At 44.1% G+C, this 18,162-nt stretch overlaps 1 protein-coding gene across 2 annotated transcripts in view; it reads left to right on the top strand.

Annotated features, from left to right (window-relative positions):
• Positions 1–18,162, top strand: part of ETV6 (ETS variant transcription factor 6) — a 167,717-nt gene that overhangs the window by 43,356 nt on the left and 106,199 nt on the right. Inside the window, exon 2 of one of the 2 annotated variants that reach the window (XM_084617934.1) lies at positions 16,180–16,306. In XM_084617934.1, the coding sequence (XP_084474060.1) occupies positions 16,180–16,306 (127 nt within the window). Of the gene's footprint in view, positions 1–16,176; positions 16,307–18,162 lie in introns of both variants that reach the window. The other variant, XM_084617933.1, reaches the window with a different exon arrangement.

The raw sequence follows: 18,162 nt of genomic DNA, 5'->3' as shown, positions 1-18,162 counted from the left end.
TGAAACCCCTGTGAGCCTGAGTCAGCTGACATGCCAGTCGTGGGTGTTTCAGCTCTGTGTAGACATACCCGTAGTGTGCAGGCAAATCCTGCTACCCAGTTGTCTCTTCAATGATTTGAGTCAATTACATAATACTCTTTATTTCTAATGTGCCTACTCTCCATAGCATTCCGGGGTGTTGTACATCATAAGAACCATCATTTAAAATAGTTATTAAATATGCAAAATGACATACCGCCCTCTCACAGCTTTAGATTGCACATACTTGTCATCCGTCTTGATTAATTCTATTGGTTAAATTCACCTTTTCCCTCCTATTTCATCCTTTGGTTTCCAGAACAACAACAGCCACCCAGCTTTCAATTTTGGCCAGTTGGATAGGGAGGAAAAATGGTCTTGTGGTAAAGCACTGGAGTGGGATTCAGGTAATCTGGCTTCAATTCCTGGCTCCCAAGCTTGTGAAGGATAAAGGCATTTATGAGGCAAAACTTCCATCCAGCAAGAGGTCTTACTGTCCAAAATGGTGGGCTCTTTCTATGGTTTCAGATTCATTATGATTCTGGAGTGCCCAGTTGTCAAAATGAGCACAGGACAACCAGAGTGAAACTTCAGAGCTTCTTTTTTGCCAGGGACAGAGCCACAGCACATCTACAGAACAAAATTCCCATACCCATTGGGGAATTAAAAAGCAATGCAGAAACGGAAAGGAAGCAATAAAAAATTCAAGGCAATGAAATCCGAGTGTACAGGAAAAAGTAGGAGAGAAGGAGAATAGTTAAATGGATACTTTGCACTTGTTCATGCAATGATCTGAGATCACTCTTTTGCAGCCTTCCTTGGGCATATTACTTAGTATCTTCATTTCACAGATGAGGAAATTGAGGCACAGAATGGTGAAGTGAGTTGACCAAGGTCATCCAGCGAGTAAGCGGCAGAGTGAGGAATAGACCCATATGTCCTGATGGCTCTGCCTTCAGACCTTTGGCTCTAACACAATCCTTTTCCTTGTGTCCTCTGACTGTTCCTACTTATTCCCTTGCTGCAGTGCTACTCTTTCCTTTGCTTTTCTGTGTAGCAGCTTCTGCTCTGCTCCCTGGCTCAGACCTGCTCTGCAACATTACAGGAGATGATCCACTTTCCCCCTCTCCCACTTCCAAGGGCTGGGAGTGCCCATGGAATTCCCAAAGTGAATAAGGGCTGCGTGGGATGTACCATGCCACATGGACAGGGAATACCTGGAAGGCATCTCTCATTTTCAGAGGAGTTGGGAAACAATCGCTAATAGCACTCCTCCTTACAAAACAAAATATTCAGCCTGCTCAGTTCATTACTTATTCGCTTCAGGCAGGAACACTGCAGATTTGTTACTAGTAATGGTCAAATCATTAGCACATGCAGCATTAATGGAGGAGAAAGCATCAGATAAAGAGTCATCTCTTGACCATGTTGTCATCCCTGAAGCACAGACCAGATTGTTAAATTCAGTTCCTGCTCTCCTTTTGTCACGTATACCTGCTAGAAAGGTTGTATGGAAAGAGGGCATCAGCCTCTTTTCAAAGACAGAAGAAAGAAAATCTTTTTTCCTTTTAAAACAGGAGTTCTGTGCCAGACCTGACCGCCTGTGTAAACATACAACATACATATTTGAAGAGTCCTTAATGTCCTGCCAAGATCCACAGTCCTGAGCTGGAGGGAATCACCTGTTATGGGAAATAAAGATTTTACTCTGTCTCAGGCTCTTGTCCAAGTTGTTAATGTTACTTAGAAAAAGTAAACAGTTACAAATTATAGATACATTGATCTGGAAAGGATTCATTTACTTCTTGATTGCTTTCTCATAGCAGTAGATTACTAACTGATTATATGATACAGAATAATAAAGGTTAGGCCTGGAGGGACCCTCTGAACGTCAGCAAGGCCAGTCTTCCCTACGCCTAGTACAAATCACCCCATGCCAGTTCCTCCTGTGTATCATATTTTAGCCATTTCCCTTGATGTCCCTTGATTTCTCTCGGTGGCTCTTCCTCTGTTATTCCAGTATCTTACTACTAGGGCACTTTTCCTGTTTTCTTATGTAAACTTGCCATTCTTCAAATACATCCTAGATCAACTTCCAATGTGTCTTTTCCCTCCTTTATTATTATTTGCTTTTGGCAATGTCTATAGATCTGTCATATTTCTCTTTTTTTTTTAGTAGATCCTTTAATCTTTGCTTGCAAGACAGACCTGCTGACTTTAATGATGCTTGTCCTTTTCTTTGTATTTTCTCTTTTATTTTTTATCCTTCTCAGACTGAAGAGCCCGTCATGCCATCTGCAGTATTCCAAGTGAAACCTCACCAATTGTTTTCATTTCCTCTTCTCTCTTTGACACAATTTTTTCTGGCCTCATTGCCCTCATGTTGTTCTTGTTGAGGTAGGTGGCTAATTAGTGCTACCCATGAAGGGGAGGCCATAACTGGTGTTCCATACAGATTCTGTATGGTAGAGGAGGTTCGTGCTCAGACAGTCTTCCCTTGTGGTTTCTTCTCCTGGGATTTCTGAGGGACAAGTAACCTTACTAATCCTTCTGATGTTTTCTGATGGCAAACAAATTTTCTATTTCATTTCTGGACAAGCTTATCGAGAAGGTTTTGGATAATTGCATTTTGAGATACACCTTTGTGGATATGGGATACCCATATGTGTGTCTATCTTCATTTAGTCTATTCAGCTTTTATGGACACCCAAATGTATCTATCCATTCTCCTGCCTTGTAGCATAGCCATTCTCTTTCAAGCTGTGGAGGACAAGATTCAACTCCCTCTGGAAACTCTCTGACATATTAAAAAATTGATCAGAGGGGTTGTTGCTGAAGAATGCGTAGCACACTTCTCACCACTGTGACGGAGCATGTTACCTTCACAGTATTTGCAGCTGAGGGGGTATGAGATTAGGACTGACGCATAAGGCTAGCATTCATCATGATTTTCCCAGGACTGTCTCAATTTTGGTTGGTTGTCCTTCATCCTGCAAACTATGGCTGGAGCCCAGAGAGTCATAAAATATTGTCATGGCCAAGGCAACAGCAGTGAATCAATGCCATTTTTTCCTGGAGGGTAAACTTTTAAAGATGGCATCCCTATATGGGGTAGAACATGGATCCATAGACTTGGCAACCACACTATTTATGGCCTGTTTTATTTAAGAAGAAAATGTAGGAATGGCACTGACAGCTCGATTAGCTGGTTTTAAAAGTTCTTCTAAATATCCACCCTCAAACCCCTTAGTTATCAGTGTTCTTATTGCCTGTTGCGAGTGTTAGCTGTCCTTTGTGGTGGGCATAAGAGGCTGTTCAACTATTTTTCTCATGTTGTCGGGGTATGGGATGTATTTGTGTGTGACTGACCACAAACAACTTTACTTTAGTTTCTTATGGCATTTACTTTGAATTTGGGGTGTGTCAGACTTTGCAAAAGATAATTGCTGTATTTCATGGTGCAAGTTGTTTTCAAATAGATATGCATATACATGCTCATCATCCTGAGATCCAAATTAAGAGATTTTGGGGAGATGGGGTAGGGAGCCAATTTGGGTGATTCTGCTAGGAAACAAAGACTTTGGGCCAAGTTCTGATTTTACTTCTACTGGTGTTAATCTGGAGGAATTCCATTCCTTTAGTGGAGTTACTCCAAATTCACACAGATATAACTGAGATCAGAATGTGGCCATTTAATACTACTGAGAAAGGTCCCACATTTCAGAATTTCTTAGGTTAATGGCAATTCAGGGGGTGCATTTCAGCGTATTCTGGCTCCTCTTTTGGTTTCCAGCAGCTAATTACTATCAAAAGAATCTAAAAACATATGAAATACTTTCCTAAGGTTACTCTTCCATGTAAGATATTGCTGTAGCTGCCACAAGGATATAATGTGATTGCGAATAAGATGGGATGTATCCATGTGACAAAGTCTAAGATGTAGTCCACACTATGAAAACGTTTGTGGACCCCTGCTCTGGAGTAATCTGCACTGTAACTTAATCTTTTCAAAGAAATTATTCCTGCCTCCAGTAAAAGTAGAGAGAGCCTCTCCAACACTTGCTGAAATCTAATTATGATGTTAGTTCTGTGGATGCTTTGGGCATGCAATAACATTGCATGTTTGTACTGGAGTGAGGACTCTGAAATGCAGCAGAGTGAAACCACTGTGTGTTAGGGGGGTTATTTCTTCACCCACTTACTTTCCTATACCTTCTCGCATGAACAGAGAGCAACAATACCCGAAGTCCAAAGGTGCAAACAATTCAATGTTTATTGGGGTGAACTTCCAGCAAGCATGATTCCAGTTTCCTTCCTTAGTGTCCCCCTTCCCAGCTCTGACACCACAGAGCCTTACACCTGTGTCCCTGTTCCCATTCCTGCCCTTAGCCAAACATGATTGCAATTTCCCCACCCCCATTCCCTGTTCCCATTTTTTTCCCAACCTACTCACCCACTTCCTGATTGACTGCAGACTATATAGTAAAACTTGAGTTCTGCTTAGCTATACCTTAACCAATCATTTTACTGAAATTTAACTAACCAATCCTAACATAGGTTTCAGAGTAGCAGCCGTGTTAGTCTGTATTTGCAAAAAGAAAAGGAGGACTTGTGGCACCTTAGAGACTAACCAATTTATTTGAGCATAAGCTTTGAGCATAAGCTCAGCTCACGAAAGCTTATGCTCAAATAAATTGGTTAGTCTCTAAGGTGCCACAAGTACTCCTTTTCTTTAATCCTAACATATTGTAACATGATTATTTAACCAATTATATCCCACCACCTTAATTAGTTTACACCCAGCAAAATTAATTATACAGCAGACAGAAACAATCACAGAACCAGACAGAGATTATACAGACAAACAATAGCAAAGTGGGAACTATAATGACAAAACAATACAGAAGTGAGGATTTCACATCCCAGCTATTGATAAGTGAGTTCTTGCCAGACAGGATGCTATCAAACTAAGTTTCCTTTTACATCTTCTAGGCACTTCCCTTTCTCTGGAGGCGATAGGCATTATCAGGACAGGATTGTATTCCTAACAGCCCAATAGCACCTTATTTCAATGTGACTAGTTTGGAATATGAGGATGTGACCGGTCGCTTCCCAGCTTATGGCTGCCTCTGCTGCTTAGCCAAAGGCCTTAGCCTAAGAACAGGGCCTCAGACTGTCTCAGTAAGAGAAGGCTCTTACACTAGCAGACAGTGATTTTGATTCTTTCTTTTATACCTCTAACTAGCCAAGTGATAAGAATACACCTAAATTCTTAGAGTATAGGCCTTTACAGACAGGCCTGAATATCTATATCCTAACACTGTGTACCGCCGTTTCATTTGTGACAGGATGGGGAAAGAGTCATTGGGTGCAACCCCACATTAGCTTGAGTTTTGTGTAGCTCCCTGGACACCATGCTGTCAATCCTTCTCTCTGTCTTCGCAGCTCGGTTTCACAGCCTCCAGAAATTTTACAGTGAAAGCATGTATACATGACTGCAATTAACATTAATGGGCATTCAGGGTGTGATTCCCATGCATGCAGGCAAGATTGCATAATCACCTTATGGCAGGAGTTCCTCCACTTTGCAGAGAGCAGGTATAGGAAAAAAATACTAAGAAACATCTCTCCATCCTGCAGCTGTCCACGCCTGTTCTTTTACTGTACTGGCCTCTATGTGCAGTCCTCTCTCTACCACCATCTGAGCCTCTGTAGATTACACCTTAAAACCTTCCTTTCCCCCCTGCTAGATTACAGTTAACGATCTGTGGTCACGTCCACACTGCAGAGGTTTGCTGGCATAGCTATGACAGGCAGGAGTGTGAAAAAAACACACATAGCTTTGCCTGCAAAACCCCCAGTGTTGATGCAACTGTGCTGACAGAAGAGTGCTCCTGTCGGCTTACTTGCTGTTGTTTGGAGAGGCAGTGTGCTATGCCGACAGAAAAACGCCTCTGTCAGCATAAGCTCCGCCTACAGTAGCAGGCTCTGCCGGCATAGCTACACTGGCAAAGCATTTGTATTGTAAACAAGGCCTCTGTCTCTGAAGCCTTTTTTGATACTTTGTGTTATGGACACTATAGGAATTCGGTATTTAGGAACATAGAAATTACCATGCTGGATCAGACCAGTGGTCCACCGACCTCAGCATCCTGTCTGACAGTGGCCAGTAACAAATGGTTCAGAGGAAGGTGCAAGAACCTCTCTCCTCACTGCCCCGCCCAATAATGGACACATTTTGCAGTCACATGCCTATCGAAGGAAGCTAAGGGGAAGAGAGAGTTTCTTTTTAAGCTTGTCTCTGTCACCAGCAGAAGCTGGTTCAATAAAAGATATTACCTCACCCACCTTGTCTCTCTCATATCCTGGGGCTGACATGGCAACCACTATACTACATACATTTCTTTTTAACATCAGGCAGATGAATCGCAGTTACCTTCTGCCTTGATACATTAGGGCCACTGGGCCCGTTCACAACTACCTTGCCCCTTGTATAGTCATCAGTGCAAAATGGGTGTAAAATACCTCCATTCTGAGTCTGTGGTCAGGTACACCCCTTTGCACAAGGTGCAGGGCTAGTTTTCTGGGACCTATCTCCCTTAAAAATTTTGCACTGGACAGTTAGCATATCTGTGGATAATATTCATTCAAATGACTGATCCTTTTTTGAATTCTACTAAGCTCTTTGCCTCCATATTATCTTGTACTTTTACCTTGTATTATCCCCTCTCAGTATTTCTCTCTCCTTCTCTCCCACATATTAGCAATAGTCTCAGAGGGCAGCAACATTTGTGTGTGTGTGTGTGTGTGTGTGTGTGTGTGTGTGGTTTAGCTAGTTAGTGTCTTACTTCGTATTTGCTAATTTGAACCATTTTTGCAGGTGCTCAGACAATCATTTTTGACAATGTCATTGACCTCCGCTGGTTGCGTTTTCACAACACTTGAACGCATTAATATTGCTGTCCGTAGCATTTTAATTTAATTAGACCAGTAGCTGTAATCATCTGGGGGGGAAACCATTCACCCCCTCCTGCGCTGAACTGCAGCACCTCTGTGGTTTTCATTTGCCCGAGAAATCGCTGTGGCAGGGCATGAGAGGTGAGGGCAGGGCTCTCTTGCCCTACTGCTTGGAGATTCAGATTCAGTCCAAAGGGAGGAGGCAGGGAGGAACTGAACTCCATGAAATCAGTAAGGTCACTAAAACAATCTCTGCTCTCTGTGTTCAGGAAATGTGATGCTAATCTTTCCCCAGAGCTGCTTTGCATAAGGTCCATTCCAGAGAGCTGTGTTTGTTTTAATTTCTCTAATTATAGCTAGTGTGCTGATTATGCTGCTGTAGATTTGTTGTGAATTACTATAGTAATGGGATCAAAAATGTGTAGGAGTCCACCATGGAAATTAACAAGGAGATAGAAATTGGGAGGTGGGGGAGAATTAATTCACCCTCCAGTGCTGCAGAGTTCTTGCTTCCCTGTTGCAGGGCTTAATCTTCCTCCCTGCATGTAGTCAGAGAACATGGTCTATGGGCCTGATCCAAAGCCCATTGAAGTCAATGGATGTTCTTCTGTTGGCTTCAGTGGACATGGAATCAAACCCTGTGTGCAGGGGCAGGGCTTGGAAAATTTACCCAGTGCCACATTTGCTCACCAGGCTGAAATCCACTGGTCCCCCAGAGCCATGACCCCTCCTGCCCAGTCTCCCCCTACTCAAGTAACCTCTGCTGCTTGGGCCCAGTGACCCTGGTCTCCTGCTGGCTGAACTCTAGGGCTCTAATTAATGCCACTCCTCCCCAGAAATCTATCATGTCATGTGACATCACACACAAAAGAGGTCAATGACTGTGGGGTATGCTCCACCGTCAACAAATAACCTGTTTATACTGTTCCCTTTGCTAGCCCTCTGGTGGTTTGCTAGCATAGCATTGGTGAGGCCTCTCTGCATGCAGCATCCTCTGCTGGGGTTGGTTGCCCCCTGCACTTCCTTTCCAAGTGGTAGAATTTCCCCTCACTCAGTGCCTCCTGTTCTATGGGATGGGTGTGATGTCCTCCCACTGCCCAGTGCACATACTCCTACCAGCAGCCACCCAAACAACAACTGCCGTTCCCACCCCAAGAGATCTCTTCACCTTCCCCATAAGCGTTGGCTGCTGACAGAGGTGGCAGCACTTGTTGTCTCTGCAGACTCAGGCAGACATCACCACGTTGGTTCCAGTCAGTTTGTGCTCGGACTATTTATTTTTGCTGCCATGTATTTTTCTTTTTTAAATGAAAGCTTGGATTCTGCAGAAACTGATGGCCTTCACCTGGGAATAGGGTTGACAGGTGTCTGGCTTTCAACCAGAATGCCCGGTCAAAAAGGGACCCTGGAGGCTCCAGTCAGCACTGCTGACTGGGCCGTTAAAATTCTAGTCAGTGGCACAGTGGGGCTAAGGCAGGCTCCCTGCCTGCTGTGGCTTCGCGCATCTCCTGGAAGCAGTGGCATGTGCCTTCTCCAGCTCCTATGTGTAGGGACAGCCAGGGTGCTCTGCACGCTGCCTCCCCCTCCCCCTAAGCCCTGGCTCTGCAGCTCCCACTGGCTGGGAACCGCCTGCGGACAGGGCAGTGTGCAGAGCCGCCTGACCACACCTCCATATAGGAGCCAGAGGGGGGACATGCTGCTTGAGGTAAGCGCTGCCTGGAGCCTGCACCCCGATCCCTCCCACACCTCAACCCCCTGCCCTAGCCCTGATCTCTCTCCTGCCCTCCAAACCCCACAATCCCAGCCCAGAGCACCCTCCTGCACCCCAAAGCCCTCATCCCCAGCCCCACCCCAGAGCCTGCACCCCCAGCCAGAGCTCTCAATCCCCCTTCCCGCACCCAAACCCCCCTGCTCCAGCCCAGAGTCCCCTCCCGCGCCCTAAACTCCTCATTTCTGGCCCGCAGCCCCAGCCAGAGCCCTCACCCCCTCCCACACCCCAACTCCCGTGAGCCACCCAGTGAAAATGAGATCGTGAGTGAGGGTGGGGAGTGTGTGCAACAGAGGGAGAAAGGATGGAGTGTGCAGGGGCAGGGCCTCGGAGAAGGGACGGGGCCGAGCGTTCAGTTTTGTGCGAGTAGAAAGTTGGCAACCCTACCTGGGAAAGATTCCTGCTCACCCAGATTGAGAGGATATCTCAGTTACAGGACAGAGGTACTTTCCTTCCTCACAACCTAAGAGCAGAGCTGGAACACCTGTGCAGCCTTGCTCCAGGACATCACTGCAGCCACAGGACTAAGCATTCCATGCCCAGGGAGTGAGGGTCAGTGGTAACAGAGTGAGAGTCCGGGAGTCTGAAGTCCTGTTCTTCACAGGGCAGTGACAGCAAATGTCCCTTGTAGGTAGTTCACACCCTCTGTTTCTCCTTATTGGCCTCTGTGTGATAGCTATCAAAGTCAAAGTTACTGTGTCTCCACCTGCTGGTGAAATAAGCTCATCAGGAAAGTAGAAGCAGGATTTTACCCTTTTCAAAGTCTACGTTAGTGGTTCTCAACCGCCAGCCTGCATGCCATTTGCATCCCAGTCAGCACACAGCTGTGGCCCATGTGACATCTTCAGGGCCATAAAGGTAGTATATATATTGTGTGGATGAAGCCCACATACCACATAGAGAGCTGCATATGCATCCCACAATGGGACATAGGTTGAGAACCACTGGTCTGACTGGAAGAGCAGGGAGTCAGGCATGGAGGGTGACACAGAGATCAGCAAACTGGGTGGCAAGCAGACACAATACACTCCCACTTATTCAAATGGCCTGGGGGACATCCAAAACTTTTGGAGTACCAGGTAGTTCTATTTGAGGTGCCGTTTTGATGTTTGCTTAATACGTTGTCCTTTGTTAAAGGATAAAAATAAACAACTTTAAGTTTATTAAAACACCAAAATTGTGTTAAAACCACTGTGGACATAATTTTTCTGAATTATTAATTATCTGATTTACTGGTATTCGAATGCCAAGCCATTGATTAGCACTAACAGGTGCAAAGAGGCTAATAGAGAAGTTATAAGTGGGTGATTAATTGACATCTGGCTACATGAGGGACACACTGTGGATTTGGATAATTAGAATTTTCAGGTAAAGGGAATTAGCATAACTGGAATTATACTTCCACTGTTGGGAGCTAAGCCCTGGCACTGTGTGATATCATTACTTGTAGAAGAGGAGTGGCCTTTTATGCAATGATTGAGATTTGGATACAGGCCTTTAAAATATCCTTCTAGGGCTGCTGAGCCACGCCCGCCATCTTGCTATCCTGAAAGCTACTAGGCAGGTCATGTGTCGCTTTGTCTCAACAATTTAAAAATATTCAGTTGCAAAATGCGATATTTCCATCTTCTTCAGACTGTCCTATTATTGGAGCTACTTTTGCATTTGTGTACTAGATTGTCTTCAGTGATTGTTTCACTTCTACAAAAATACATATCTACTTTTGTGCATGCAGCTTTTGGTGGATTTGGTGTGCAAGGACAAAAATAGGACTGTTGGACTTTTACATTTCCTTGTGGGAACTGGAAGTTGGAGATCATTTCATGCTAGGGCTGTGACTTCTGGGGCTATGGCGGCCTAATATAAGTAGTTTTGAGCCTTGCGAAAAGCTGTTATTTGTAACTCCACCAAATTTCAGATTTTTGTTTTTAAGTGTACAAAGAGTACTGGAATTTTGCCTCCCCCACCCCCACTAGCTCCTATGACTTGTTCTGTGGTCTTCCCCTCCATGTTCCTGACTAAAACTTTCAAACAACCCACAGTAGATTCTGTACACAGAGGATTTTCCAAGATTTTCAGGCTGAACTCAGTGCAAGCTGTGACATGACTTTGGGAGTTTAGTCAGTGGTGTGTGAATGCTTGTGCAGCACGATGTGATCAATAAAGCTTGTAGTTACCTCACTTGGTGCTTTGATTTAAGGAGGTTCCAGTAACTGGGCACCCAGTGTTGCCCGGATTCTATCCTAGGCTCTGATTCAGGGAAGTTCTTAAGCACATGCTTAAATCCATCCCTACCTCATAGAGCACTTAAACATGTGCACAAGGTTAAGTCTAGTGGGACTTCAGCATCTGCTTAAGGGCTGTCCTGAATAGAGATGTATCCCTAAAATGGTTAGCAAGCCTGATCTTTGGTTGGATGTACAAATACTGCTGGGTTCCCTCTCCTAACAGACTGGGGGACAGTGGAATAACCCCCAGAGATGGGGTATCCCTGAAGGGTCTTCATTAAAGAATTAATGTATTCTAATCGGTGTGAGATTTCCCTGGAAACTTTCCTAGCTCACTGTGAGCTGAAGGGAAGCCTTCCAAAAGCCAAGACAGCAGGAATTGTGCCAACCTGTGCATCCTCCTCATGAGTATATGGCTGCAGGCAAAATATTATGGAACTGTGATTTTGAAATTGTTTGTAGATTGCAATTATTTGAGGCTGATCATTTTGTCACTTGTGGGATTTGGTATTCCCAGTCTATTACAGCAGCTTGTGAATCTGGAATGTAATAACACTTTGCTCTTTTATAGCACTCTTCACTTGCAATCTTCCCTTACAAACATTAATTAATGGAGCTGCATAGAATTGATGGAATTTGCCCAAGTTCATGCAGCAAGTCAGTGGCATAACTGGATAACAGAACCATGCATTCTGACTTCCAATCTGGTCCTCTAACCACTACCCCACATCCCCACCCACTATAGGCTTTACTGCAAAGGGAAATATGAAATTCATTGATTACAAAACTATTTATTTCCCCCTAACTATAGCATCTGCCCCTTTCAAACTGTCACAGACCAGCTCTTCAGCTGGTGTAAATCACTGTGAATCCATTGAGTTCAGAGGAGCTACACCAATTTATACCAGCTGAGGATCTGGCTGCATAACCTTAAAATGATGACACCTACCTAATTTTCATAGTATGTTTTGTTTTATAGATCCCATAAAGGAAAGTTAAGTAATTTTGGAGATGTGAAGATTTTAAATGCATCCTAAAATGGGATGGACTTAACAAACACATCCTGAAAGTGTGGCTCGAAAACCAATTCAGCAATCAAATATGACCCTCTGCATTCACATTTTTATTTAACCAGAGTGTTCCGCAGCGGCTGACGCCCAGGATTAGGGTAGGTCACAGAACTAGAATGATACTTGCTCCTTTCCCACTCTGTTGCTGACTCGCTGGGTGAACTTGGCCAAATCACTTATAGCCTCATTTTCAAAGGAGCCAAGCAACTCTACCTGCTGCTGACTTGCTCAGCACTTTTGGAAATCTGTCCAGTAGCAACTGTGCAGTGTTGAGGGAGGGCTTCATTTTCAGGATGCATTTGCTAAGTCTGTTCCACTTTAGGATGCACTTGCTGTTCTTTTTTTAAGAAAACTTAGCTCTGCAATTGCTTAGCTAATTTGGGCCTTAGTCTTTCTATAACTCAGGAGACCCATCTGTAAAATGGGTTTACCTAATGTCTTCAAAGTCTCTTTAATCTTTGGCTTAAGGATGCTGTAGCAGGGCATAGTATTACTATGGGAGGAGATTTTCAAAGCCACAAATGAGAGTTGGGAGCCTACCTCCCACCTGAGCATTTGAAAATCTCCCCTGCAATTTTGGCTGTTTCACAACCTGCTGTTGTAGTCTGACCTGTAATGGAAATATTGACTGTGACAAAATGAGCATGCCCACATTTTTTTTCATAACAATTTTGGTGTCTTTTCTACCTGTCCTGAATATAGGATGTTAAAAAACAGTGGATCAGATGCATTTACTTAGCAATCTCTATGAAACTGCCCTTTTTGGTATAAATATTGTTTAAAGCACCATAGGCTAAATTATACCTCTAAGAGGTGGAGATGTCTGGAGAAGAAGGGGGTGGTGGTTTGAGGCATTATGGCTTCATATAGCACAGCACCTCCTGGGTGCTGAGGAAAATGCAGTGAGGAGTGAGTCCTGCCTGCTACAGACATAGCCAGTACATGCCTCCCGTGATGTCCAGTGGGAGAGGCCTTTGTGGCTCCTAGTGTTCCTCTCTGAAGCCCTGATTCAGTAAGGTGTTTAAACGTGTGCCTCAGTACCTAGCTGAAGTGAGGCTTGAGATGCTAGCATCACTTGCAAGACAGGATCCCCACCCCTGCATTACAGGTGGGAAGGGACTTCTTGTTGCCTCTCTTTCCTCTAGAGCAGTAGTTTCCAAACTCCTCCCCTCCACCCCCCATCCAAGAACTTCTTTGGCATCTTACTAAGGGTCGCAGATCCCTTTCATTTCTGTACTACCAGAAGGCCCTCGCCAGCCTAGGAACGCCCCCGCCAACGTGACCTCACACACGGTGCATGTGAGATCATGCTGTGCAGAGGGCGCTAATTTGAGAGCAAGATGGTGTCCTTCATGTGGCAAAAGTTCCGGAATGAGGTTCTGGCACATTCTGGCCCTGTCTCAAGGGATGGACCCTCCTCATAACCCACAGCTGGCCTCCAGGTGTCTGAGGACCCCACTTTGTGAACCACGGTTCTAGAGCACTGGGTTTCAACCTTTTTTCATTTGCAGACGCCTAAAAAATTTCTAATGGAGGTGCAGACCCCTCTGGAAATCTTAGACACAGTCTGTGGACCCCCAGGGTCCTCAGACCACAGGTTAAAAGCCACAGCACTAACGCATCTGTGCAGAGACAGGCATCGTTTTGGCCCTATTTCAGCAGGGTTCCTCTCCTTTATAAATAGCTTTTTGCATGAATAAAATGGCAATCTGGAATGCAGTTCAGAACAGTGGATCACAGCAGGGAATGCTAGGAAGTGGTTGGTCTCATTTTCTACCATTTGTTATGCATGCGCCAGCTCTGAGGGGGCGCCAAGCGCCAGTGAAAGTGCAGAACTTCCCCCGAGTACTATGACGGGGACCTCATTGGAATGTGAAGCACTGAATCAGCCATCTTTGGTTGGGTTGTGAATACCAAAGCTGAACGGTCAAATCCACATCCAGCTTTGTCCACCAGCTTTTTCACCATGTCAGATATCCCCAGGGAAGAATGTCCCAGCTTTTTAACTAAAAATCCGGTGTGAATTTAATGTTGGTAAAAGGTGCTGTCATGAAAGCCCTGGAGACGGCACTTCTCCACAGAACAGAGATAAGCCTGGGGTTTTTCAATAGAACCTTCTCCACATTGCTCTACCAATATGTCTAAATCCAGAAGAGAAATTACATTGCCTGTAGGGGTCATTCATTCTCTGTGTATGCTCGTTCCTTGGCCTTTCTGCTGAGTCCATCAGCAAAGATGCTAAAGAATGTTAATTGTAATGGTGGTTTTTAGAATGTTGATTTTTGTTTATGGGGAATCTGGACTGAGATTAACAATGCATTTCATGTGGACCACTGAGCAGCTAACCGATCTAGGTCAGATTGCCCTGAACTTGGTTTGAAGCCATGGCTAGAAGGTGAAAGGCCCTACTCTCAATTCCCGTTGTTGTCTAGTGCCCCTTGGAATTTTCTCCTTTCATAGCTTTAATTTCTATTTGAATCATGTTGTCAGGAGTAAGAAGGACTTTCACGTTCCCTGTTTAGATTGGTTATAGGGCCAGCGTTCCGTTCCGCAGATGAGCGTAAGGCTGTCATTCTGGTTCCATGGCATGCTATTGTTTGTAAAGGAAATAACTTTCTTTTTCTTGCCAGTAGGTTTGTCCTTTTCCATTAGACGGGGACACTGTGGTGAGGGAGGGGCTTGGTGGTGATAGCTTTTACTTCATCCCCACTGAAATTATGATATGAGCGAGCATAGTTCACATCCGTGCTAGTTATACTACCATCATCAAAAATGCCACCACTCAGCACAGCTCTGGGAAGTAGCACGCTGAACCAGCAGGGGAGTGTACACCAATGATTTCTGTGCTCCTGCAAATATTGTGGCTTACTTTATTTACAAAGGGTATAATTAGAGTTGTGATTACAGTACATGTTTAGAATATGGAGGAAATTTCCCACCAGATCAGATCAAATTTTGATCTTAGGTTTCTGGACAAATTTGTTAGGGAATAAAACTGAACGAACAAAAGACAGCGGAATTAACATGACTTTTGCAAATCATCCATCTGATAACTCTGCTTGTATGTTATATCCCTGTCTCCTGCTCTGTGTCTATCTTGTCTATTTTTAGACCTGATCCGGCTGTGTGATCCACATGGGCAGCCTGCTCTGTCTGCATGGATTTTAATGGGGCTCTGTGAAGGCACTATAGTCTGCCTGCATGAATCGCAATGCAGGACTTTCTGTTCAGCACAGGGCCATGTCTTACTCTGTACGTGTGCGTGTGTATGGAGTACCTAGTGCAATGGGGCCTTGATCTTAGCGGGACCTTTAAGCGCTACCATAATACTGATACATATTGAGTAGTAATAATAATACGAAACATCTTGTTTAACTGTGAGTCTTGTGCAATAGTGAGATAAATGTTACTGTATGTTGAAGAAAGTGGAAATGGCTCCTTTTATTATGCTGATTTATTTTTTGTTTAGAAAAACTACTGCAGTCCTCTGAAGTAAATACAGAAGTGAACAGCAATATAATATGGTTCTCTATAGCAATGTAAATACTACAGTAAATCAACTAATTACTCAATTTTGGTAAAATGGTCTGAAGATTTAAAGTGCTAAATATTTAATAATTATGCCCGGATGCTGTTATGAGATGTAGTGCTTTGGGCATTTACTGTAGAACAGTGTGTGTATAAAATACACACACACACGCATATATATATATACACCCCACTATCAGATTTACATTGACTTGAAAATCCTCCCCATCTCTTCACCTCTGTTATTTCCCCTTTCCCCCTTCAGAAAACTTCTGAGAAAACCCAGGGAAACTTATTAGGCTTTAGCAAGATGAAAACCATCACCTTGAAAACTCTCTCTAGTCCCTGGCTGCAATTTGCAGGGTTGGAACTTCCAGGGATTTGAATGTCACGCCTGCAGAGCTATAGAGCAAGTGGACCAATTGCACTCTGTGTGGTTCCCTAGCCAGTCTGGTGCATAATAAATGCTATTCGCCCCCACCACTCATACACACTTCCTTCCTTCCACCCACTTCCCCCTCCTGTCCCCTGTTTTAGTTTCACACCTCTGTTCCAAAGTTCACATTGTCCCCTCTCTCTCTCTCTCTCGCCTTCTTATTTTTAATAGCAGGAAAGAATTTCCTACACACCTCCAGCGAGCCCAGTAGTGAACTACCCTTCCTCATCACCACTACATGTCCCAGTGCCTCGAGCGATCAGGATGGAGGAAGACGCGATCAGACTGCCGGCACACCTGCGTGAGTGTTTGAGTGGTGGCTCACCTCTTGGATTGAGGAGGGAACGGGGAGGAGGAAGTGGTTAATCTGTAGAATGGGATGGGGGAACTCCATAGCTAGACATTGAGAAAGCACTAGCTGTTTGTCTTTTAAAACACTTTTTTTTTTTAAAGAAAGGAAATCGCTCAGAAACACAGTGAAAACGTGCTGTTCCCCACATTATGTGTTCATTTCATGTGGCAGGAAAAATGCATAGGACTGAATTCAACCATGACTTTCACTTCAGTAGAGTTACCCCAGGGATAAATTTGACTCAGCAAGATCACCTTGGGTGGGATGAATCTCTCAGGGTTGGATCACTTGGTGATGTACTTTGGTTCTATGTCAACACTTCTCCAACTCTGGTTGGTGAGTGTTTTTGAGCTGATGATGGTCCTCAGTGTGTTTACTGGTCACAGTCAGGCTCTTCACTGCAGAGTGTGAACACCTGCAGCTGTAAAGCCAGAGGAGTGAGCATAGCACGATGCTTGCCAGGGTGCTTTACGTCCACAAAGAGAGGCTAACATTGGGACCAAAACTGGAGCAGATGGTGGGGCCAGAGCCTCATCTCACTGAGGTAACTTGCTGGTTGAGGGGCAAGGCAGTGATAGGTGAAACAGAGTGAAAAAGGAGCCAGTGGAATTTTTCTTGTTTACATACAATTATTCATTTGTTAAACACCACGTCCTTAGGTGCTTCGGCAAGACAGATAGTAACACTGTATTCTAGTTGCCGCTGGATTGATGTGGAGTGGGAATGACAAATGGAATTGAGATTTTGGAGGGGAGATAGTTCATGAGACACATTTTTTCTTAAAAAACATCCCCATTATCATAAAGCATTTGAATCCCTGCCCTAAATTATCCTTCAGGCACACTCCTTTCCTCATCCCAGGGACAGAACCCAGTATTTCAGTGCTTCTAGGGTCCTGGTCTACCCCCCTCTTTGTCCCATGTTCACACCAGGTATTATGTCCTAAACTTGCCCTTAATTCACATCACCTATTCCTATTGCATCTACAATGCATCTGTTTTTGCTGCTACTGTGAAACCTGTTTTTTTCTGTTGCTTCTTCCTCTGCTGCCATTCAACGCGGGTAATACCATGTGATTAGCTTGCTGGAAAGAATGTGTGAACTGTCACTCAAATTCACTCCCATTCGGCTGGCATGAAGGTTTCCTTCTGATAGGAAATTTTTGACCCAACTTTGATTGGGAAGTGTGTTTGAAATCCACAGGGCATCCCTACCATTAGTACCTTGCATTTCTATACCTGTCTGATTTGTCGTGGAGAAAAACCATTACAGATTATTCAATAAATTTATTTGGAAGATTCTTCTACCACACCAATTTTTCATATAGATTGCAAACTCCATGGATTCAGGGAACACATAGTCTTCCTTGTTCACCACATTGGAGCCCAGAGTTTTGACTCTCAACATATAGTTATTATTGATTTATGTACTATATTGCTGAACTTCCTTGATTTTTTGAGATTAATTCATAGATATGAAGACTGCAACGGACCATTGTGAACATATAGACTAACCTCCAGCATAACTTAGACCACAGCATGTCACCTCATGATTTCTGCAGCTAGCCCATAATTTTTTATTTGAGCTATAGCACATCTTTTAGAAAGACATCCAGTTTTGATGTAAAGACTTTAAGTGTTAGAGAATCCACCATATTTCTCAGTAAATTGTTCCAGTGACTAATTACTCTCACTGTTAAAAATAAAAGGAGTACTTGTGGCACCTTAGAGACTAACCAATTTATTTGAGCATGAGCTTTCGTGAGCTACAGCTCACTTAGCTCATGCTCAAATAAATTGGTTAGT

This window comes from Lepidochelys olivacea (genome assembly GCF_965140295.1).
Source record: "Lepidochelys olivacea isolate rLepOli2 genome assembly, chromosome: 1".
Classification (NCBI taxonomy): domain Eukaryota; kingdom Metazoa; phylum Chordata; order Testudines; family Cheloniidae; genus Lepidochelys; species Lepidochelys olivacea.
This window is presented reverse-complemented; position numbering and strand designations above follow the sequence as displayed.